The sequence below is a fragment of the Charadrius vociferus genome, unplaced genomic scaffold (assembly GCF_000708025.1).
Source record: "Charadrius vociferus isolate BGI_N301 unplaced genomic scaffold, ASM70802v2 scaffold104, whole genome shotgun sequence".
Taxonomy (NCBI): domain Eukaryota; kingdom Metazoa; phylum Chordata; class Aves; order Charadriiformes; family Charadriidae; genus Charadrius; species Charadrius vociferus.
Window position 1 is genome coordinate 5,393,412 of NW_009648255.1, and position 23,523 is coordinate 5,416,934.

A 23,523-nucleotide genomic window follows, 5' to 3' on the forward strand; every position below is an offset into this window, starting at 1 on the left:
GTCACAGATCACTCTAATTAACGAGGGCTTCAGAAGTAGAGACTACAGAGGCAGCGCCTGCGGGAACTTTGAAAAACACCATAAAATTTCAATTTTCTTTGCTCTGTTTACAGCGCAGAAGTGAAGTAAACAAAACCCCAGCCCGAGTGTAATGGTTGCATCATGTGTGAGCTACACGCCGTCCCGGAGAACCGGCGTATGTCTTTGCTGAGGCTGTCCGGTAATTCTCGTCGTCTGCCTTCCTTCCCTAGACGTGGACGAGTGCGCGGTGGTGAATGGTGGCTGCCAGCAAGGCTGCGTCAACACGCACGGCTCCTTCCACTGCCAGTGCCGGGTGGGATACAGGCTCCACGCGGATGGACGCACGTGCATAGGTAAATAAACATAAACAAGCACTTCGTGTACTTCCAAGATGTGTTTTTCTCTGCGAAACCTGTCTTTGCCTAAGTGCAAAGGTTTGTAGACTTCCCCAGTCTGAGTTTTGACTAATTCACAAAGGATAGCATTATCCCTTCCAGTTCAAGCAGCTTGCAAGAGTCCAGGTATTTCCAAATTTGTTCTTTTTTCTTTGTGAACAACGCAGTGATGGTGTCCCGTGTTTCTGTCATGGTGGTGTCCCGTGTTTCTGTCATGCAATCTTGGGAAAATTTCTTTTGCAGCGGGCATCAAAGAAATACAGGGTTTTCCTTCCCAATGAAAATTGTTTTTCCAATTCTGAACATTTTTGCCTTGTGTCACATCCCCCTGCATTTTCCAGCCGTGCCCTGGACTTTTCTGCCCCCATTACTCTTCCTCTTCCTAAGTCTTTTTGCCTATTTTTGCTGAAGTACAAGCAATGGATAGGGAGATCTCCTGCCCATGGGTGCTCAGCAGAAAGCATAGCTTGTGTCTTCAGTAATAAAAACAAAATAAAAGCTTGTGTTTGCCACCCTAAACTTGGGTTTAACCTTACGGGAGATGAGCATCTCTGTCAGACCGCCCAGGCTGGGACCCTGTAGGCTCTCTGGGGTGGTGGTATGGGCAGAGGCAGCAGAATATTATTAACTGGACTGAGGGGTGAGATGATGAAGTTAAATCTCTGTGACTGTGCTACAGTGAGCAGAGCAGAAAAACCCTTCGGGAGGATCCAGAGCAGAGGCCAAATTTGTGAGTTACAAAGATGCATTTGAGAATGTGGTGCTGTGGACTGGTGGCTGGAAGGGGACCTCTGGAAGGCTAATGCAACATCTAAGTGCGCTCTCAGAGGTCTTCTCTGCTTTACAGAGAGCGCATGAAGAGAAGCAACGCTACACTTCGTCTCTGCTCTTCGGCCTTTGCTGTACGTTGAATTTTCTGGGTAAAACAGTAAGGCAGATTTGTCTGCTTGGGGCTGTTTCACATTTTAGTTATTGGGCACAGTGAGAAGTATGCATGGGCTGGGCTGAAAAGTCTCCCCCAAGGCATACTACGTGAGCGTTTAGTTTGCGCTAATCCTTTTAGCTCGGGCAGGAGGTGCCCATGCATGTGAAGCTGAGAGTTTCAAGCACTTTTCCTGCGATTCAGCTCCTGCTGTGGGCTGATAATTAGGGTGCTGTAGATTTGTGAAAGCTCCTTGTTCCCACAGTGGTCCTATGCTTTTTGATCCGTTCCTTTATCTACATCATTCTTTAAAAGGTTGCACTGCTCCTGTACATCAGGGGTACGTCTTCATCCGCTGCAGTCCTGTTTGTAGCATCCCCGTTATGACTGATACCGAATTTCCCTTGCTGAGCCAGCAAAACCTGTGCTGTACTCCTCGTGGCACACCCAAGCAAAAACCAACACATGATGGAGTTGCAAACCAAGATGATTGCTTTTCTTGAAATTAGTTTTAACACTCCCATGTTGAAGATCTTCAGTTCACGAATGCTTGCTTGTGGATGCGTTTCCCTTTCTGCCGACATGAAACGTAGAGCTCGGGCCGGCTGCAGGGCTCATCTCGGCTGCTACTCTGCTAATCTGAACGATGCTCCCAGTTCTACTGACAGATGTCTGCTGTTGGTCAGCGGAATCTCATTCCAAGAAACATGAGAAAACAGTAGGAAGAGTGGATGTGATCCCAAAGGCTATACCCTGTCTTTCAGATTTGGGTGAAAAACCACTGGTTTACAGTATGGAGCTACCCGGTGTATGCTCGCGTCAATGAGAGCACCGTGGGGCTCGGCACAGTGCCCGTTTCTGTGCGCGTGGAGGTGATTAGCAGCTCCGCCGTTAAAAATAAACCCTGTGTTTCTCAGGTCAGGCTCTGAGCCTTGAAACAAGACATGCAGAGTTAATTCTGCATGTCACTAATAATAATAAAATAAAGTCTACTGTCCTTTGTGTTACATTTAAATCAGTACAAAGGTCAAGTTGTTGAATTCTGCAAAAAGGATTAAAATGTTCTGTAATTTGTGAAGAAGGAAAGGACATCATTTGTTTCAATTTTTAAGTCTGATTTTAGGTAATACGAGAATACCAGTCAAGTATGGTCAGACCACATCTGCAGAATGAGTTTGCTCACAGTTGGGTCATTGTCTCGGTTCTTGCCCAAAGTCCCCTGGTGGTGCTTAACATCAGCCAAATATGTCATCAGTCATTTCGGGTATTATCACAGCAATAAATTTACTGATGCAACTAGAACACAAGATGTACCGGTGCTCAAGCTGCAGGAATAAAGTTTTTTATTTAAAGAAATCACCCGTTTAGGTTTGTTGGGTTTACCTCATACAGAGACTTTCAGTGCTAACTGCAATTAAAAATACAGTGAAGTCTCAATCTTTTCTTGATTATCTTAGTTGGAGAAGGAACGGGTAAGGAAACACTAGTGTGAGAGAAAAAATTAATGTAAAAGCAGAATAGTTCATATTTCAGTAGAAACACTAGTGGTTTTCTGTGAATTAAAAGAAAAAAGAGAAATTCACCTCCCTCTGATCAGATCTGACCAGAGAAGACCCAGAAGTGAAAGATGTGATATTTGAGTTATGTTACTCTCCCCAAATAGTTTCATTTTTAACTATGGTGAAGAGGGGATTTTATACAGAAAAGGACTAAAGTGGTTTTGGGGGGAAGAGAGGAGAACTAAATGGTAAAAAGAAAAAGTAGACATTGTGGTGATTAAATGGATTTACCTCTGTAATATGTAAAAACGCTCTGTGGACATAGAATAGTAAAATTTTCTCATGGCACAAATAATCAAGAAGCTCAGTTTGGGGTGTCCTAGCTATGAACATTATCAGAAAGTGAGTTTTCATTTGGCAAATGTAGGTATTTACAAAAAGTAAATACCTACATTTGGCAAATGTAGGTATTTACAAAAAGTTATTAAAAATACTTAATGCAATGTTCAGTTCTGTTTGCCGCATCTCCAAAATTATCAAAGAGAAGCAGAAATAAATCCTAAGATGGGAGACAGGAGTAAGTTTCAGAGAGGACAGCTATCATGATAATGGATATACACAATACTGAGCGGAGGATATGGAGTTCTGTTTCAGCTGTTTAGACAAGACCCCGAAATAAATGGATGTAATAAGTTCTCGTGCATTGGAGCATAAGACAGTTACTAATTGATGAGGCCAGAGAGAAGCATTTTATATAAACCAGTAATCCAGGAGTGCTTAGCATCAGGATTTGGGTTTGCGCTGCCCTTGGGGATGGAGAGTTGACCTCTTCTGCTGCACCAGTCTATACGTTGAGTTTTGAGCACCCATCCAATCAAGAAGTAAACCCAATAATGCACAACTCTTTTGGCCTAGTGCAGCCAAGCAGAACATCTAGCGTGTCAAATAGGGCTTGCATTAGCAATAATATTTCTTCCGTGGATGCTTTAAGGGATGTAACGATCTCTTCCGCATACTAAGAATAAAAAGGGACTATGTTCTGGAAATGAGCTGTTTATGGAAGGTGATTATCGCAGCTGCAGAAATAAGAAACAAGCATCCCTTTAGACAGGCTTTTCAGATGAACCCAGCCCAGATTTCTGTTACATTCATCCTTTCCACGTTGTCTTTTTCTTTTTGGCAACCTTATGTTTCTGGGAGCAAAAGTGCCAAAATCACTTGAGGGGAAGCAGATTTTGCAGCCTGGATGGCTTGGAAGTCTCCCATACATAAGGAAGTGGATCTATCTTCTTATAAGATATTCAGCCTTCATCTGAAGAGTCAAAAACATGGGATAAGCTGCTTTCTGGTGTGACTGTGTGGAAGATTACTGGACTTCTGTCACAAGCTCTTTCCAGCAAGTCCGGTCCTCCTACCACATCATCACAGTGTGTTTGGGATGCTGACTGACCGCTGGTGGTCCATCCCTCCACCTCTATTATAAGCCTCAAAATACACGGTTTGAAGAAATCTATTTCTTGTTTGTCTTTCCTTCTACTCTCATTAGAAACTGCTCGTACTCTAAAGCAAACAACCTCTGAAATGGGTTGACTTGTTCAATGAAACTGAAACACTTTCTTCTTGAATCTTTTGATGGTCTCTGATACTTTGTGCCATGCCAGAATCCCATCTTTTTCAATGCTCCTTTACTTTCTTAGCTTTTTGGTCCCACAGATTTTGCTTAATATTGACTTCATTTTTAGATATATGTGCCAGACTGAACATTCACTACAAATTAGGTAATTAGAATAACCAAAGGTAATACTGTCCAATTTTTTCTTTGTTTGGTTTTAATGCCTTGATTATGTTAATGTAACGAATTTCACTTCATTAAAGTTTAACTGACTGGTGCCTGGAAAGCAAAATCTCAGACAGAGAACGTGTTTATTGTAGTATTGGGCTGTGTTTTTGGATTCATGTACTTTCATTGTCTTCACTGGAATTTATTCTTATTTGAATTCCTAGAAGTGAAAGCGGAGTGCAGTCTTTAGAGCCCGATTCATCTCTGGTGCCAGCTGTTATCTTTGATGTCTGCTTTACGTAGAAAAGCTGTTGAGATGTGGGGTTTTATGGAGACTTTTGCACACTAAGGCTCTTGATAGAGGAAGTAACAAAGAAAATATCTCTACAAATCTATAGTCTATGTTCTTCTCCATAAGTAAAAGCACAGTGCGTCTGAAGCTACACTTCTTGTCATTGATAAGGTTGGATTTAAGGTGATGGAAAACACAGGTTTGAAGAGACTGCATGTTCTAACCCCATGGATGCTATGTGTACATCTATCTGTGCCATCATACTCAGTTACTTTTGTACAAATACGAGCATTTCTATACAAAATAAGGGGCAGATCCTTGTCTTTCCTGCGGGATGCCTCCCGCCGCCATCCCCCCTTCCTGCGATGCCGCCTCCCTCGCTCAGCATCGCCAGGCGTGATCCCCAGCTGTTTGGGGCTGGTTTTCTACCAAACTTCAAGAGTATATCTTTGCAAGCAGAGGGTCTGCCGTCTTTCTGCCTGAACCCCGTGCGCGCCCTCAGACCTCCAGCCGCAAGCTCCTTTTGCAAGAGGTGGAATTAGACTCACGACATGCCAAGTCTCTCCTTTTTTCTAATCAAAGATGCATTGCTGGCATCTGGCAGCGTGATTCATCCTGTTCCTTCCCCGACGGCTCTTCTCGTTCAGTCTGGCACCTCGCACGTAGCCCGTGCGATGCCTCGGCGGCAGGCGCGATAAACCTGGCAGCGGCAGTGGCTCCGGAGCAATCCCTCTCTCCCCAGCTGCCGGCAGAGCCCCGGGCAAGCTCTGGCCACAGGGGTTCACCCCGTCCCCTTCTGGCTTCAAAGCCTCCAACGGTCTCGGTACGGCAGGTTGCTGCTTATCTCCCCTTACATCCAAATTGGCTTGTGCCCAGAAAAAAAGAGGGAGAAAATGGCACTTTAAAAAAAAATAAATAAAAAATCGAGATGTATGTTCTGTCTTGGAGCCGATTTAAGGTGTGTTGCATGTTCTGAAATATTTTCATCTTATTTGAATATCCTTGCTGAAAAACAGGACTTTGGGTACAAACAAGGAGCGAGCAGGAAGCTTTGAGCTTATCGGGTCTGCGGTCTCCCATGTAGCAATCGAGCTGCCTTCAGGTTCGGTGGCTAGCGGGGCGGGCGGTTTGCAGGCCCAGGTGGAGATCAGGGCCAGTGGCCAGTGAGGTGTTTCCTGGCTACTGCTGCATACGCATCCATGATAATGTAAAAATCTGCTTTTCTTTTTGTCTTCCTAATGCATACTTGACTGCACAAACTAAGTATTTGCTAATTGGTTGCATATGGTGAAATACATCCTACAGCAGCTTCTCTGGCTATTGTTTTCTTAATATCTGTTACAGATAAATTAACTAATACTAATATCCCTAAAATAAATATCAAAGCTGACTTCATTGGGTCCAGAGTTCCGTGCCTTCCATGAAGGACCAAATAGTCTTCCCAGAGCCTCATGGAGAACATAATACATCTCCGCTGTTAAAATATATATAGATGCAGTCACGCACACACTCACGCGTACATACATACAGCACAATAACAGGTTCAAACCATCTATCTTATTTTTATATGCAGTGTGCGAATAGGTGTGGGTGTGTGTTAATGTATTTTGGCAGGAGGAGAAATGTTTCTCCAGAGGCCGGCGATATGTGTTGAACAAAAAAGAATATTAATTTGCCTGCGTAAAAGAAGCAGCATCTTTAGAGATGTACTAAAGAGCCTCTTGTTCCTTGTGGTTTACTTTGTAAGTCTGTCCTGCGGAGCTTGTGACTCCTGTCATTTGCAGCTTCCTATGCATGAGACTGAGGAAATCAGCCTGAAAGATTACTTTTATTTTTTTATTATTATTCGGTGATAGAAGGGACAGAAAAAAAAACCCACGGGCAAGTGCCAGTGGGGCTGCTCTGGTTTGTTTTGGGTTTTTTTTTTTCCCTCCTTACCTCAGTGGATTCTGGAGTGCTTTGCTGCTGTCAGATCAAAAGGTGGCTGTACTTCAGTCAGCATTACGGCTCTTAGATCTCACCTGCCTCTCGCTGGATTCACGGGCTTTCGCCGAGGCGGGACACAGTGTCAAACAAGCACCAGGAATACGAGGGGGAGTAATCACGCAGGGAGTGGGGACGGGTGCATTTATGAAAGCTGTTTGGTGAAGTTTGCGTGTTTTTACTGTCATTTATCTATTTAAAATAGGAAATAAGTTTCTTGGGTTGTTGACATGAGTTCCTTCAATGCTTCCTTGGCTCCAGCCGTCAATTCCTGCAGCGTTAACAAGGGGGGCTGCGAGCAGGGCTGCGTTCAGCTCGGGGAAGACCGCTACAAGTGCCAGTGCCGGCCGGGCTACCAGCTGAAGAGGGATGCCAGATCCTGTGAGGGTAAGTCCTGCACTGCCTGCCTGGAGACACACGTTAAAGGCAATTTAAAAGACCCCAGGATGGTGCTTCGGGGCGCTCTATTCATTCACGTTTCGCCCTGCTCGCCAAAAGCAGCTTTAGGAATGGCTTATTAACAGGATTAAAATGCCACGTGTTTGAGGGGTGACGTTCAGGTTGATTCACAGCTTCGAACAAGATTTTGGCTTTGTAGACTCCTGGCTGTTCATTGCACACTGACGATGATGACATAGGTTAGGAACTTAATTGTGGTTTAATTCTAACATTTTATTATTCATCAAGTTGTATATAGACTTGGCTTGTATATGGTGTTTTATCCTACATACAGCCTTTTCTTTATCTGCTTTTGACTTGTGTTGCTGCTAATGGCAGTCTGATTCATTCATCCTCCCCTTCAGGTTTCTGAGCAAACGCTCTCACAAGCCAAACAGAAATGCTACCTTTGGGTTTGATCGCTGGGTTTTTTTTTTCTCGTGTATCTTAACGTATTCATCAGTTTTTAAGGCAATCCCCCTCCCCCTTCCCCAACACAAGCGCACACACATGGTACCCTTGACTATGCCAGAGAAAGAGAGGGCCAAATTTATGGATTTATTGCACTAAAATTCCTGTCACAAAACCGTTTCCATATGGCTCCTCTTCTGCTCGGAGATTTTATGTGCTGTGTATAAAGTGTAAGTAAATCCTGCTGTTCAGCTTGCTTCCAGCTCATGCTGCGTACAGCGAGCGCTTGGCCTTCGGTTTTGGCCTCCCCAGGTCCTGCCCTCCGCAGAGACCACGCGCTGCGCTTCAGCAAGCATCCGCAGCCAGCTCACCGCTCCTCCGTCTCTCGCGGGACAGCCCCATTTTGTCCCTGAGATTGTCCGAAAGAGTCAGAAAAGGAGAGCATTAGTGGGGAGAGGATGTCAGAGACCTCCCAGCCCATTTCCAGACCTCTCGCGGCTCCTCCACTGCCTCTGGCACTCAAGGTGTCAATGGCCAAGACAGCTGGACGTGCGGACCCCTGCATAAAACTTCTTGGTGGTGGTTTTTTTTATTTTTATGGTGGTATGGTGGGACAGGTGTTGGATCAGCAGGGTCTTGAATGTGGAAATGCCTGGTTGGGTGGGAGTTGTCTCTTGCGTGGCCATGGAGCAATTCAAACCTTCATAGAATCGTCTAGGTTGGAAGGGACCTTTAAGATGCTCAAGTCCAACCATGTGGCACTTCACGCTCTGGCTCGGCTTAGCAGGAAAACGAGCAGCCTCTGTTCCCTAATTGGTGAGGTTTGGCCACCACACCGGCAGCTGTGGCCATTCACTCCCTCGCATCGTGGGGCTGACGAGGGTCAGGCACACACCGAAGGCAGTGGTTCATCACCAGCCAGCAATTACTGAACAGCGGAGAAGGGGCAAGGTCAGCTTTGTCTGAGGGTGAGACCTTTTTTGGAGTTCTCATGTATGCCTGGTTACCTGTGTTCAGGGTGGCATAAATCAAAATATAACAGCGCAACCTCCCCAGGAGGACAACTGTGGTCAGGGGAAGGAGAATCTGTCTTGCAAGAGGAGCTCAGCTGGTAAAATGAAGACCGAGCAGGATGCTTTTCTCTCTTAAATACCTTAGTGAATAAACATCTGGGAGAGAGAAGTGCTAGTTAAGCCAATGGACATGATTTTTACAGGAACAAATGAGCATAAAGTGGCCATGAATACGTTTGGGTTGACAATTAGAGGTGTTTTAAGTAGAAAAGGTGGGAGGAGGTGAGCTGGGTTGCTTTTAATTTCCAGCTAGAAAGGATGGCTGCTGTAGTGCTAGTTTGGAGAGTGAAACTACAGCGTCATGAGGGCATTTGGTGCAGCAGGCGTAGCTGAGCTGCAGGTGTGGAGTCGTCCTCGGTGACTCCTTGGGAGCTAACGCTGCACCCCATAGCCCCCATACAGAAGCACCCAAGCCAAGCGGGGTGGTGCAGCCTTCAGCGTGGTGGCAAACCAATGGGATGGAGTGGTGTGGCATGACACGAAGTGGTGAGATAGCTGCTCTGGGTCTGGAATACGTATAGATGTGGTGAGTAGTGGCTGTGATACTTGTATAAGAGAACAGGCTATACAGGATGTGTGCTAGAGTGAATTCTCCATGTGGTTATCCATGGGTGGCAAGAACGAACATCTTTCTCAAGCCCTTTTGAGTTTCCTTTCTATAAATAAATACTATGCAACACCGGCATCAACCACTCACGTTTTTGAGGAAGTGCCGATTCATATTTTCTCCAGTGTAAAGTCATGGTTGCTGTGAGCAGGAAAATTAGCTTGATAAGGCCCAATTCTCTTTCTTTAGGTGCTCTAGAGGTCATGGCAGATAGGACTGGAGATCCTGTTCTTTACAACCTTGCAGTGAAGGTCTGGAAGGTCCACAGAACATGCAGAGCCCATACTCACACTTCACCAAGAACATTGCTGCCGTCCCAGATCAATGCATCATCATGGCTCTTTCAGATGAGGTTCCTGGATGTCCTGGGACATCTGGGATATGAAACACTTCCAATAAATTTTTTGCCGTAGTGTTTAACAGCTTGGAATAAAGCTTCGTAGGGTGGAGTCTGTTATCCACTAAAGGTATTACGTCAAACAATAAGAGCCAAATACATAGGAAAAAGCATACCAATGAGTTATTTTTAGCTACGTCAGTAGAAAACAAGTCACTCAGTGGTTGCTTTACATCCTGAAGATCTCTCCTTTACAAACTTTTATCTTGTCTAAGGACTTCCAAGGCTGCTATCTTTATTCAATAAATTACTATGTTTTACTAACATCTACTCTATAATTTGTTGTTTGCTTGTTGTTATGTCATGGAGTATTACAAGTTTTACTCTATGCTGTAATCATTCTCAAATTAAAGCTTTAGATGCTCTGAAAACCTTTATAATATGCAGGTTTAACAGATGCTGTTTGATAGTGATTTCATTTAATTTAACCAAACAGAAAAAGAATCACCAAATAACTCAATATTTCGTATCAGCAAGGAACGAGTTCTTGCTCGAAGCTAAACCCTTTGTAGACTGCAAATTGTTGAACTGCAGAGCCAAGTTGTCAGGCTTGAAACTGTCACGTAGGATGACGTGCTGCTGTCCCTTGGAAAGCTATTTGCAACCTATCGCGTTGAAAGTCCAACAGAAAATTTCAGTTCGACATCCTTAACGGTGATTTTTTTTTAATATATATTTTTTTTAAATACTGTTAAGTCAAACTCTCAGCCTGCAGCCTTGAACAGTTATGTTCTTGAGATGGCAGGAGGTGAAACAAGGGAATATGAAGGTGTTCTGGGGCAGCATCCTCCTTTGCCAGACGGTGGCACAAAATGCCACTGGCTACATAGAAAAATAAAAACTGGAGGAAATGAAGAAAAACACCCCATATTTAAATGTATCTATATAAAATAGAGATTTTCCTCTCCTATTCCCTTCTCCAGCATAGCTATATATATCTATGTGGTTAGCCACTGGAAGAGCAAAGCAGCAAGGTCTAGAGAAAAACACCTTCAACCCTTCCCCAGGGTTCCTGAAGCCCTGACTGCACTGCCAGTGCTGTTGAACCGATGGTGACTTTCTTCCTGGTGCCCTGATAGAAGTTGGCTTGTACAGAGCTTGAGACGGCCAGTGAAGGAGACGTCGGGCTGGGGGAGAGTGAGTAATACTGGTCAAATGTCTCAAATCGGACAGTAATTAGTAAAATGCTAAAACTGAATTAGAGCTTGAATTGTAAGGAATTAGGCTTAACTTTTTGAAACTAAGCAGAACTCTAGAGCACACATTTTCAAAGGTGTCCTCCAAATTTACCTACGTAATGTTATCCCTCGGCACGTTCGTGTAACTGGCACTCCAGACTGAAACCAGCCTTGTGCAGAACATCAGGTTTTGGTATGAAATCTCTGACTCCACTCAAATCAGACCTGTCCAAACAGTCCCAGTAGGTCTATTTTGGCGTGTGCAAAGTCTTTATTTGGGCAAATGCATCAGTACGCTTCCAGCAGGTGTGTGTTCCTGAAATAAACCTATAAAACACAGTGAAATCTTTGAGGTGGAGACTTCTGCAGACATTTTATAAACAGTGTTTCTGAGTACTTGCCACTTAGAGCGGCTTATCCTTGAAATGGTATGTCGTTGTTCAAGACAAGAAAAAAATCTTGATGTACAACGTGAGTGGCATATGTTTTTAGACTGAAGGAGGTCTTTTGGGGCTCTTCAGCATTTATTTCCTCTGGAGACTTTTAAATACACGTTGTTCCGCGGCGAACTGCACCATTGTATGTGTTTATGGGTTCACACATATTGGAATGCTAATTGCTATTGTTTAGAGCAACTCTTGAAATCTGCTCAGTTACAGCAAAATAAGAATAAAATGTACATTTCTTGTCCTGCTTCCAAGGTGCAATATGAGCCCAGTTTCCCGCTGTTCAAAGCGTTGCTGGTGCTCTATGGAAAATGTTGTCCCGCAAGAGAGAGAATAGCGTACAGAAAAACAACGGCTTTACTATACACCAAATTCTGTCAAATATTTTATTTTTTTCAGTCTAATCTCTTACAGCTACAGTAATCTTCATTGTTAGTTGTAACGGTGGCAGGTAAGACCATTTTCAAACAAAACCGTGACCTTTAAGTTGACAGTGGGCTCTAATTGGTTTCAGTGCTAGACCCCTGTGCTAGTGGGAATGGAGGATGCTCACAAATCTGTCAAAATGAGAGAGGAATTGCAAACTGCGAGTGTCATCCAGGGCATTATCTTTCTGCAGACAAAAAGTCCTGTTTGGGTAAGAAACGATGGGCTATTTATTGGGAGGAAAGGTACTGATCCGTGCTCTGGCTTACTGAGCTTTGCATGGAAAGGAATATGGTATACAAATATATGTATGCATTTTGAAACAGCAGTTCTCACTGTGATATTTCTGTCAGCCGATAGCCTTGAAGGACCATTTTAGTAATGAAAATTACTCTGTGATCTCTTAAATCACGCTTTCTAGCTCCTGGATTTGTCGATGCTGTAGTGTTATTCTTGTAGGGTCCCTTTAAAATAATGCCCCAGATACGGCTCCTGGAAAATTGGTTCAAGTAACACTCTGAACCAGGTCACTGAAAACCTATTTAGAATTCAAAAGGCTTTTTAGCTGGAGAACCGTTTCCATATTAATAGAGAAACTACTGTGAAGGAAGAAATCATGAAGTCTAAGATTTCCAAAAAGAGCTTAAAAAGTTGAATTCCAAAGTCCTGTATTTAGTCTGGGATTTTCAAAAGGATCTAAAACATTTCTGACCCGAAATGCGGGGGAAGTAGAGGCCAAAGTACCTGCTTTCCTCTTTCAGTATGGTGCTCAGAAGCTGGATAGTTTATCAGTTTTATGAAGTGCATAGCACCCGGGGACTTCAGGGTGCCCAGATTTTTACCAGCCTTGTCAGGACCAGGGTGCATTTTCAGACACTAACTCTAAACTCCTCCCTGTGAAAACTTGGCCAAAATTTTGACCATACTTAACTTGTTGGCTTATCTCTACAAAGTACTGGGTGCTATGCAAAATGCTTGCATCCTACCCGGAGTATTTGACTCAGTTGCCTTTTAGCCCTTCTGCGAGTAGCATTGCACTCCTGAGTGATTCCCCTCTCTTACTGGGACTACTCCTGAGTAACGGTACTGAAAAAGCAAAGTTTTTTCAAGTAGCGTAGACATTTCACTGATGATTAATAGACAGAAACAGCAGTGGGTTGAATACTAGGGTCAGCACGTTACTCATTTTATCTCGGATACACAATGACAATTCTGTTAATTTACGTGCAAACTAAAGCACTAGGTAACTTGCAATGTTATATATTGGAACAAATTTTCTTCCCAACCTCATGGCAATGGTCTTTTGGATCATTAAGCATCATGTCTTACCATGGATATGCAATTATTGGTTTTATCTCCTAGAAATTATTCGACGTCTTTTGCAAAATTCAAGCTGGTATTTGATTCTCTGGAAACAGAGTTAGAAGGAGACAGAGGGCAACTAAAGTGTCGTACTTTAGCTATTAGCTATATCTACAAGATATGGAGAAACATGTGCAGGGTGATGGCTGTGGTTCAATTTTCCAACTTCTTGTTTTTCTACTTGAAAAAGCTGAAAGAAAGAAAAGCACATTTACAGCATTTGCCAACACACTCGACTTGCGAAAGGGCAATTAATTGCAGCAAAAGGAGAAATAACCCATTTTATTCTAAACAGCGGCTCCTCACGTTGCTGCTTCAGAGAAGCTGTCATTTATCCTGAAATTTTCATGAGTCAGTGTGGGGTGTTTGCACTGCCCGGGGCCCCTTTTTGCAAACAGGCCGATTGCAGTCGTAAAGCTACTTGTGTTCAAGTACGAGGGGCCACGAGCACCGCGCCGGTTACAGCACATACGGAGGAAAAAAAACCCTGTTAGGCAGTGGTTGGCTGTGGTAGAAGGTGAGGAGCTGCACACCGGACTGTTCTCTCCTGTGCGTGACTGAGCCGGCATCGTAGCGATGAATTAGCTGTGTTTCGCAAGCGAAATGTCAGGACAAGAGAAGGGGCGGGAGGTCGGTGTAAGGTGATGCCAGTCTTTGCAAGGAGGCTGATGTTTTCTGCAGCTGTGCTCCACAGCAGCGGTATTTAGTGTAAGCTTTTGTAGCGTTTTTTTTTTTTTCTTTTCCCAAATTATTATTCCTTAAAAATATTTTCATATTCAAGTTTTTAGGAAGATGGATGCCTTTGGTGGCATTTAACTCCAAAATACAGACCGGCGAGTGTAAAGTTGAGGAACAGACTGCTTGACAAAGGACTGGGTGAAGAACCGTTTCCCCACGTACAGCTCTTCACCTTTTTGTCTTCTCTTACAGGTGGGGTGAAACTCCTCTGGTCAGAGTAGGTGCCTCCCTCCTGGGCTTCTGTAGAAGCTGCAGGATTCGGGGATGTGACAGAGAAGATCTGTCTCCATCCCACCTGCTGAGACACAGCCACCACTTAATCTGAATCATTTGACGTTTGGGAAATAACCAGATATTTGCCACTCCATTAATTTAAATATCATGCCTGTGAGGACCCAGTGATAATTTTAGAGTACTGGGAGACAGGATTTTTTTCTGAGTTCTTCATATGGCTTCTTTTGCCATTGTTGTAGGAATAACGAACAAGCTACTTTGGCTGCTATTGTAAATATGCATGTTGAAAGGTTCAAGGTCAGCAGTGTTTAGAAAAAAACACATTATTTTGGAGAATAATGTTGTGAGTTCAGTGTTCCTACATTCATCAGATGCTGTCATTTGTAGACTAACATCACGATGCTCTTTTCACTGGATGTTTGGAAACGCACCCATGTGAGTGTAGAGCAATATTATCTTTTTATTTTAACATCCAAATGAATGTCTTCTTTGCCTTTCTCTCTGCTGCGTAGACACGGATGAGTGTGCAGAAGGGAGAGCCAGGTGTGCTCATCGTTGTGTGAACACTCCGGGATCCTTCACCTGTGACTGTAATCCTGGCTTCGAGCTGGGGGCTGATGGAAAGCAGTGCTACCGTAAGTGACGCTTCCACACCTCTGCCTTTCAGGCTGCCTTATCTGCAAACCGCTGGGCTTCGGTTTTAATTCCGTTGGATTAGCACTCCCAGCAAAATAAATGTATGCAAAAGCTCAAGCTTAATACTGTTTTCTTCGTCTTCTGCTACTGCTGGTTTTGCAGGTTGATACATTCCTAAGCCTGTGTTCACAGACCTTAATTACTGCATTTCAAAGAGCAAATAGCCTCTTGGTTTATCTTCAGAGCCTGATGAATTCTATTGCAGAGCTACCAAAATATTGCTGTTCTATGAAATGTAGTCATTCCCACCCTCCTCCTCCCAGTTTTTTTACATGCTGGATCTGATGCAAAAGAAAACCAACATGAGGTTCTCTCTGCTCTTTTCTTTCTCTATCTAGGTTTACTTATGTTTCTCCTGTGATTATCGACACTGTTAAGTAGATGCTTTAAAAAATAAAAAAAAAAGGAAAAAGGCAAGATTTGGGATAAAAAAAAATATTTGCACAACTAAAATTTCCTGAACTAAAATGATACTGAACCCTGTTGTCTTCCCTCACGTACTTCCCTCGTGCCAGCGGGGTTTTTTAATCAACCCTACTTTTCTTGAGCAGGGGACTGACTCCCAGCGCTGTTAGTTGGTAGGTGATCCCCGGGCTGTCCTTGAGGGCAAATTTAGATTAATAAAGGAGGTGATGTGGAAGAGTTGGTGTTATTATGGACCTAACATAAGCTCACTGGAATGCAGACAAAAGCATGACCTGTTTAGCAAAGAGGTGGGCAAAGATCGTTCAATCTAATAATACTGTGCAAGAACTTCCAGCAGAATTTCCTTAGGAAAATACGCTGCCTGCCAGAGAATGAATGCTTTCTTTAAGAATGTGTGTGTAAGAAATACTTATTAAGGGTGTATTTCGGTTTCAAAGCATTAACATACATTAAAACGAAAAAACCAATTATGTGAGAGACATCCTGCAGAATTATTTCATAGGTGACGAGGAACTGTGAGTAGTGCAATGGTGGAGGAAATGCAATTAATCTATAGATACGAAATGATCTGTTATAGGGATAAAAAAGTGGCTTAGACCACTTAGATTTCATTGTGATTTTCAGATAATATTTTTTCTTGATGTTCAGTGAATCTCAGGGGATGGGGATTCTCTGTGCCTTATCTACAGTATTACAGAGCAAACAATAAAAATAAAAACATTCTGCATATATTTATGATCAGGATTATGCCAGTGTTTGAGCAATTTACAATCTTTGTTTATTCTTTCATTTCCCCACTGGCATGGGGAAGAGCCGTCATTCCAGTTTTACTGATGAAGAACTGAGGGAAAATAAATGATGAAGACAGTGTATAAAGTCAGATTCTGCGGCTGATGACTGTGTTTCCTAAATCCCAGCTTAACACACTGGGCAGGAGACTAGATTTCTTCTCCCTGGCGCAAATAATTGTACCATGCATGAGATGTAGCCCTCCATACGTGTTCTCCTAATTTCTACGCTCTTCTAATTAGACTGGCATTTCTTGTCGGCAGGCAGGTTGCTCCCTGGGGGCACAAAAAGGGACTAGAGCCACCAGCACAGATGTGTCCATGAGCCGCGGCAGCGGGGAAATGCCGTCCGTCTGTACCAGCTCTGGTGGCCACTGCTCTGAGCTGGGGGTGTTTCTGGAAGTATGGTGGCTCCTTTAGGGATGGTGTTTCTCAGTTCTCCTACATAGTATAGGAAATTAATTGCACTCTAAATAACTCTGTAACAAGACAATCCACCTAATTCTTCAAGAGAAACTTTATAACCTTATATTTTCTTTTCATCCTAAAGAAATCATTGAATGAAGTGCCTTGGTGGGAATGAGAGGGACAGATGTTCCCGTTCCTCTATGAGGGTTTGCACTGAACCTGGCCAAAATGTTGTGATGACTGTCCATCACATCGCAGCTGAGCTTGGGAGGGTGGGGTGGTCCGTCAGGGCGAAGGGGGCTGGCGACAGCATCGTGCCACCACCCTGTCTTAGTTGGAGGGGTGCAAAGTCTCAGCAGGTGAGCTGCCATGTGCCCCCTTGAAGGGACATCCAAGGGTGAAAACCCGCAGATTGTTTTGTGGTTGGGTGTCAGTCTTGGCAACAGGAGTCTACTATGAAAATTTTAAGGCATTTGTGTTTGGTGTTTGTTTCAGAATTTCCCATTCGCATCCACAACTAAAAGCTGCTTTTTGGAAAGCGTAAGTGTTCTGGGTTGAGATGAACAACCTGGGTTCCTCAGATGGTTCTTTTCCTCCTCTGGGGCAAGGGCAGACCTCACTGTTATGTTCAAACAAACCATAAATCTCAGGAAACCCGTGAATGCTCCCGTGGCAGGCAGACTGCTGAAATGGTGAGCTGGCTTCGCGTTACCGAAGTTGAGAGCATCCACTGTTATGACACAAGGAGACAAATACCTGAAGCTCAGTGACTCCAAAACATGCTCTTCTGGAGTGTGTGTGGGAGCTGAGTTTATATTTCCTGCTACAGCAGGCGGTTTATGGATGCTTTTTTACGGAAGGCTTATTCTCCAGTGACTCTCCCCCTGTGCTCGCTTTTTAACATCCTTTTGATTTATTTCTCTGCAAGGCATCGAAATGGAAATTGTCGATAGCTGCCAGGACAACAACGGGGGCTGCTCTCATCACTGCAAGCACACGACTGCGGGGCCGCGCTGCTCCTGCGACGACGGCTATCGCCTCGATTTTGATGGCAAAACGTGCGCAGGTAATTCGCGGCGAACGCTGGCTCTCCGCGGGAGGAGGGAGGAGGTGTGGCGGGTCTCTGCAAGGGGAGCCGGCAGGAGAGCTGTCACTCAAGGAACTACCTTCCCATCCCCTGCCCTTCTCCTGCAAGTTTTAATTAGTACCATCCTCTGGCGCTTCCTCCAGGGCTGCTCCAGCTTGCCTTGCTCTGCGTGTTTGCTGAGATTATTAATTACCGAGGGGAAGGAGTTCTGCCTCTGAAATGGAAGATGACACTTTGGTGCGTTGCCGTTGCCGTGGCCGTATCTCGTTGTGTCCGGCCCGAGCATCACTTGGCTGAATTTTTTTCCTGAATTTTCTTTTTTTTGGAAGAGGGTCGGCTGTGGCTCGGAGCAATAGCACTGCTGTTCTGAAGCGCTTCACGCGCAAACTCCATGTTGTGTTATAGAAGTTGCTCTATTTCCATCAGATTTGCTGGGTGATGAGATTGCACTTCTGGCTGTGAGAAGTCTCACTTAGGAAGTGAAAGCAATAGAGATAGATTTGTTTTTATTTCGAGAGAAGAGCTTAAAAATTCCTTCATGTTTGAAACGATTTTACGATGTGATTTTTTTTGTTTACGGCTTTCGCTATGCAAACTGTATCTCATTCTGGTTTAGACTTGCTGTCACTATGCCATTAAAATTTTAAAGAATAGCCAAGAAGGGGGAGGACGGGGGGGAAGGCAGAAATCACAGAGCAGTGTAGTAAGACACGAGGAGAGGTGGAGAGCGGGAGCTCTGGTGAATGTGAGAGGCATTACAGACGAGAAGAGTCTTGCAACAAAACCAGCCAAGTGCAGGAGAGAGGAAGGAGCAGGGGAGGAGGGAAGCACCGAGGTCTGCAGGGACGGTCGATGCTGGAGCTTAACAGGCAAAAGAAAAGACGGTCAGGGAGGGAGATTCGGACCCTGAGCCCCGGAGGGGTGGGATGGGTCGCGCATTCGCGTTTCTGTAGGGATGAGAGGCGGCAGAGCAGCCTCCTGCCCAGTCCCCAGCTTGGTGACCTGCCTGCGGAGAGTTCAGAGGGACGCAGTTCCTCTGGGCACATCGAGGGAGGTGAGAGTGCAGGGGAAGGGTTTGGCAAGGCTGAGGACATGAAAAGCTGCTCTTAACAGCAAAAAATCTCCTTTTCGTTGGATGCACATTTGGCATTCCTACGCAGACAGGGGACTGTCGCTAGACCCCAGAACAAGGCATCGTCTGATGTACTGCAGAGGAGCTCAGCTTGTGACATTTCTGGAAAATTCTCCGCGTTCAAATAACCTGCATTAATCATTTTCACGCCGACCTCCTCACCTCGATTGATTAATTACATTTTCTTTCTCCTCTTTCTCCTGTCGGTGTTTCCTAATAATGTTGGTACTCCTTCCAAGGTTAATTGAGACACTGACCTTTTCCCATCTACGGCTGCTCGTCTGGGTAACGTTCCAAAGCGTTTTGCAGACTCAGCATTGCCAAGGTGGCCCTGGGATGGCCACCGACCCGCTCAGCAGGCTGCGAGGGCTGAGATCAGCTGAGAGCCTGCAGTGAAAAGATAACAGCTCGTTTCTTGTATCTAATCACCAGAACAGCGGTGTCGACGATACCAATTTCTGGATGGACACAGGGCAGGATAAGGCAACGGGCAATTAGGTATCAAAAACCACAATTGCACCTAGGAGGCTGCTGCCGTCCCGCAAATGCGGTGTTGGAGCAGAGCTTTGTTCCACTGTTTGTTTGCGTTGAAAAAGGTGGAACATACAAAAGTGCAAATGGTTAAATGGAGATTACTGTTAAATAGATAGTATTTGTGGGCTGGTGAGAGCTAGTTGTCGTCTTTTTTGTAGATCACCTCGTGGTAGCTAAGACTTGCAGAAACGATGCCTTTCCCTGGACGTGGAGGGTGGTGGGTGCTGTGGGAGAAGGTAGGAGACAGCCGCTGTCGGGATTCACACTGTTTTATGTGGGTGAAGCGAGAGGAGGGCAGAGGAAGGCGTGTGCTGAAAAGGATGGTCGCTACCGAGCAAAACTGCGGCGGCAGCTCGGACCGTGTCCGAGGGTTGAACGAGCTGCCCCTTCCTTGCAGAGCTGGACGAGTGCGCGAGCGGAGAGTCCTGCTGCTCCCAGTTCTGCATCAACTATGAGGGCGGCTACGAGTGTGCCTGCAAAGCGGGGTTCCAGCCCAACGCCGACGGCTGCGCCTGCGACGGTGAGTCCTTCGGTACCGGTGGCTCAGTCTAACTGGGCACAAGAGAGGGAAGAAGAGACGCTGTCAAAGCTCATCCCGGGGCTTTGTGGGCATTTAAGATAATAAGAGAATCAGTGAGCGTGTGCCAGCTTTGCTGATAGAGTGTTACAAATGTGTAAATGCCACTTTGTGGGACTGGAATATGGTAATAACCCAGCATCCAGCATGGAGAAGCGGGGCCGTGGGAGGTGAGCCAGCAGAGAGGAACTTTTCCTCCTCTCTCCGTGGACACTGTATATTGATGTGTGTTACAGACTACTTCTACAAAAGGAGAGCCCTCAAAATAGGATCAACTGAGCTTAACAGCTTAAAGCAGCTGTTTTCACTTGAGACAAAGACATAGGTGAAATAATCTGTTCCATGTTGCCCTGAAATGTTCTGATATCTCCAGTACTTGTGAGAAACGGAGAGCCCCCAAAGTACTAAGAAAATTGGGTTCTTCTTATGTGCAGAATAATTTTTCCGATGCAGCCAGGCACGGAGTGCACTCTCCAAGCAGAGGTACTTGCACCTAATCAGGATTGATATCTGTTTTTTCTAGATGTGGATGAATGTCGTCTTGATAATGGCAACTGTGACCATTTCTGTGTTAATTCCCTGGGGTCGTACGAATGTGCATGTAAGGAGGGTTACAGGCTTGGTGTTAACAGATGGTCCTGCGTTGGTAAGTTATTTTTACATCTTGAAGGCCATTAAAGTATTTCCCACTGATTTAAAATGTGAATTTGACAGAGATTTTCACAGGTCCTGGGATTTGGGGAGCGCAGCTTGAGCCATCTCTGAACGTGGCCGGGGTGGAGCTATGTGGAACATGTGGATCCCAAGTTCATCCTCCAGTAATGGGTTTTGCCAAAGATTAATGGGGGATGGATGCTTAAATCCCCTGGACATGTTTGAAAGCCTAAGCCTCGTGTTTTAGAAATAAATGCTATTTTGACAGTTTTCTCGCGCTATTTGATGAAGTTTAACATCCTGTGGAAAAAAGGTAGCCAGGTTCTGCTTTGATGAACCAAGGCGAGTTTTCCACTAAAATGAGTGGAGTGATTCTGGATTTCTGCCAGTGTAACCAGTACAGAGTTTAGCTTAGCAACTGAATTTTATAACCAAGTTTAGCACCTGCTAAACCTCGGGCAGAGTTTGATATTTTAGCCAACTCCAAAAAGAAAGCCAACTGATTTCCCATCTTTTTAAGGCTCAAATTTGAGTTTTTCTGAAAGTAAATTGGACAGCCTGCCTCACTCTATATTTGTCATCTCCAAAATGAGCTGGAGTAATGACCTTCATTAATTAAAAATAGTTTCAAACTTCAAGTGAGGAAAATTAAACTCCTGGTTTAATTTTTTTTTGATTCTTTAGGACCAGAGTTTATTTCTGGAAGAGTGAAGAGGGAAAGATTGCACACGCACACACGCCTTTTCTCTTTTTTGGGTAGCAGAAACTCTGTTTATAAATACAGATGAGAAAATGATTCGGCTGTGACTGCTGTGCAAACTGCACAGGGGTGTAGCTGGAAAATCTACCATCATAATAAAAAAAAAAAAAAGAAGATGTAAATGAGAGGAAAGTGTGGCGGAAAAAGACTCGGGGCCAGGTCCTGATGGCACGTGTGTGTGTGTCAGCCCTAGGTGGGGAGGAGGCGGATGCGGAGGAGACAGCGGGGTTCGCCGGGGCTCCGGGGCTGCAGTTCAGAGGTCCCCCCCAGCTCCTTCGCTACGCACTCGGTGCCCTCTACGAGGATGAAGACCCGCGAGGAGAGCTCAGCCTGGTGCACAGGGTCGGTGAGTGAACGAGCGTCTCTTTTAGGCATCGCAGCAGATTGGGGGAATAGTCTTGGAAAGAGGATTTGGGGCGAGATTGATGCTGGGCTGCCCGGGCTTAAGCCATCAGGAGGAGCGGAGCAGGGATGAGCATTAATCCTGCTTTCTGCCCATCCTCCATGCCAGCAGGGAGGAGGCATTGCCACATGTCCCATCCCAAACGGAACGTGTTTTGGGAACAAGAAGGCTCCCTGGTTGCGGCTGCTGCTGCCTGGATATGGCCAGGAGGGATGCGGAGGGAGGCATGGGAAAAGGGAGCAGCACAGCAAGCGAGGGATGGAGGGGGCTTCTTGGAAAAACAGGGTGTCTGCACAAAGCCCCGGAGGCAACAGACAGAGAGATCCTGTTCATCCCGGGGGCGAGAGGACTGTGTGGGTTACTGCAATGCACAAAATCCACCAAAGCTGCTCTGCTGAGAACAAGCCCTTGGGAAACCCTCCCTTTCTCCTAGAGGTAGAAAAGGGGGTGTGGGGGTGTGTGTTTACAAGCCCTTTTATCATAATTGGAGATTTTTTGGCTTAAGATATTTGCATTCTTGTTTGCGGGGGGAAAAAACCTCTGGAGATTCAGATCTCTTTGGATGCTTTGGGCATGTTCTCTGGGAAAAGCACGGAGCCATCCACGTAGAGCTCAGGCTGGCCGAGGGCTTGGTACGACTGGTGGCAAACAGAGCACAGGAGTCCACACAGTCGCAGGAGTTGGGTGCAAAGCAGCATGTCCGTGTGTCTTCTAGCAAGCAGCTTTTCACCCCACCCCAACTTTGCATGACTTCGTTGTTTCCACCGGAAGGTGGAAACTTCACCACTTAAAAGTATTATGAGTTGAAACCCGGTGCTTTCTTTCTGATGAGTGCAGTGTGTGCTGGTGGCTCCACCAGGGAGGAATGAGGTTTCGTATTTTTGTTATGTATGTCCTGTGATTTTTATATGAGCTTTAATTACTCATCCGAGGACTGTGCCCTACAGGCAAAAATCAAGAACTGGTCTTGGCTTTAATAAAAAATTAACTTACTTTTATGAACAAAACTGTTAAGACCTCCCAAATCACATAGCATCCAGCCGGACTCAACGACACTGGTAACCAATTGGGAAACTGATAAATGAGATAACCACAGGCAAAATTATCAGGCCTGGAAACCACAATCAAATATTTATTGACCAGTTTTTGCATGTTTTATTTATATTTAGCCACATAAATTTGGGTGTTATCAGTCACAGCTGAGCATCTGCACTTTTTCTAAAGCTGAGGCTTTGCAGCACATGGTGGTTTGCAGGAAAAAGTGATGGAGAAATGAAACTTTTAATGGTTTACTAAGTTCTTTTATCTCCCAAATATGGATTTATTCATAAAATGGTTTAGGTTGGGAGGGACTTTAAAGATCATCTCATTCCAACCCCCCTGCCCTGGGCAGGGACACCTCCCACCAGCCCAGGTTGCTCCAAGCCCCGTCCAACCTGGCCTTGAATACCTCCAGGGATGGGGCAGCCACAGCTTCTCGGGACAACCTGCCCCAGGGGCTCACCACCCTCACAGGAAAGGATTTCTTCCTAATATCCAATCTAAATCTCCCCTCTTTCAGTTTAAAACCATTCCCCCTCGTCCCATCGCTCCCCTCCCTGATCAAGAGTCCCTCCCCAGCTTTGCTGGAACCCCTTTAGGGACTCTAAGGAAGGGGCTCTAAGGTCTCCCCGGAGCCTTCTCTTCTCCAGGCTGAACAACCTAAACTCTTTCAGCCTGTCCTCACAGCAGAGGTGCTCCAGCCCTTGGAGCATCTTCGTGGACTCCTCTGGACCCGCTCCAATAGGTCCGTGTCCTTCCTATGTTGTGGGCCCCAGAGCTGGATGCAGTACTCCAGAAGAGCAGAGTAGCAGGGC

At 45.2% G+C, this 23,523-nt stretch overlaps 1 protein-coding gene across 1 annotated transcript in view; it reads left to right on the plus strand.

Annotated features, from left to right (window-relative positions):
* The window catches only part of LOC104285974 (multiple epidermal growth factor-like domains protein 6), a 208,857-nt gene that overhangs the window by 139,931 nt on the left and 45,403 nt on the right, over positions 1-23,523 (plus strand). Inside the window, 9 exon segments of the mRNA XM_009884502.1 lie at positions 252-378; positions 2,142-2,146; positions 7,106-7,279; positions 11,957-12,079; positions 14,715-14,837; positions 17,449-17,586; positions 19,671-19,793; positions 20,374-20,496; positions 21,458-21,610. Of these exon segments, the coding sequence (XP_009882804.1) occupies positions 252-378; positions 2,142-2,146; positions 7,106-7,279; positions 11,957-12,079; positions 14,715-14,837; positions 17,449-17,586; positions 19,671-19,793; positions 20,374-20,496; positions 21,458-21,610 (1,089 nt within the window).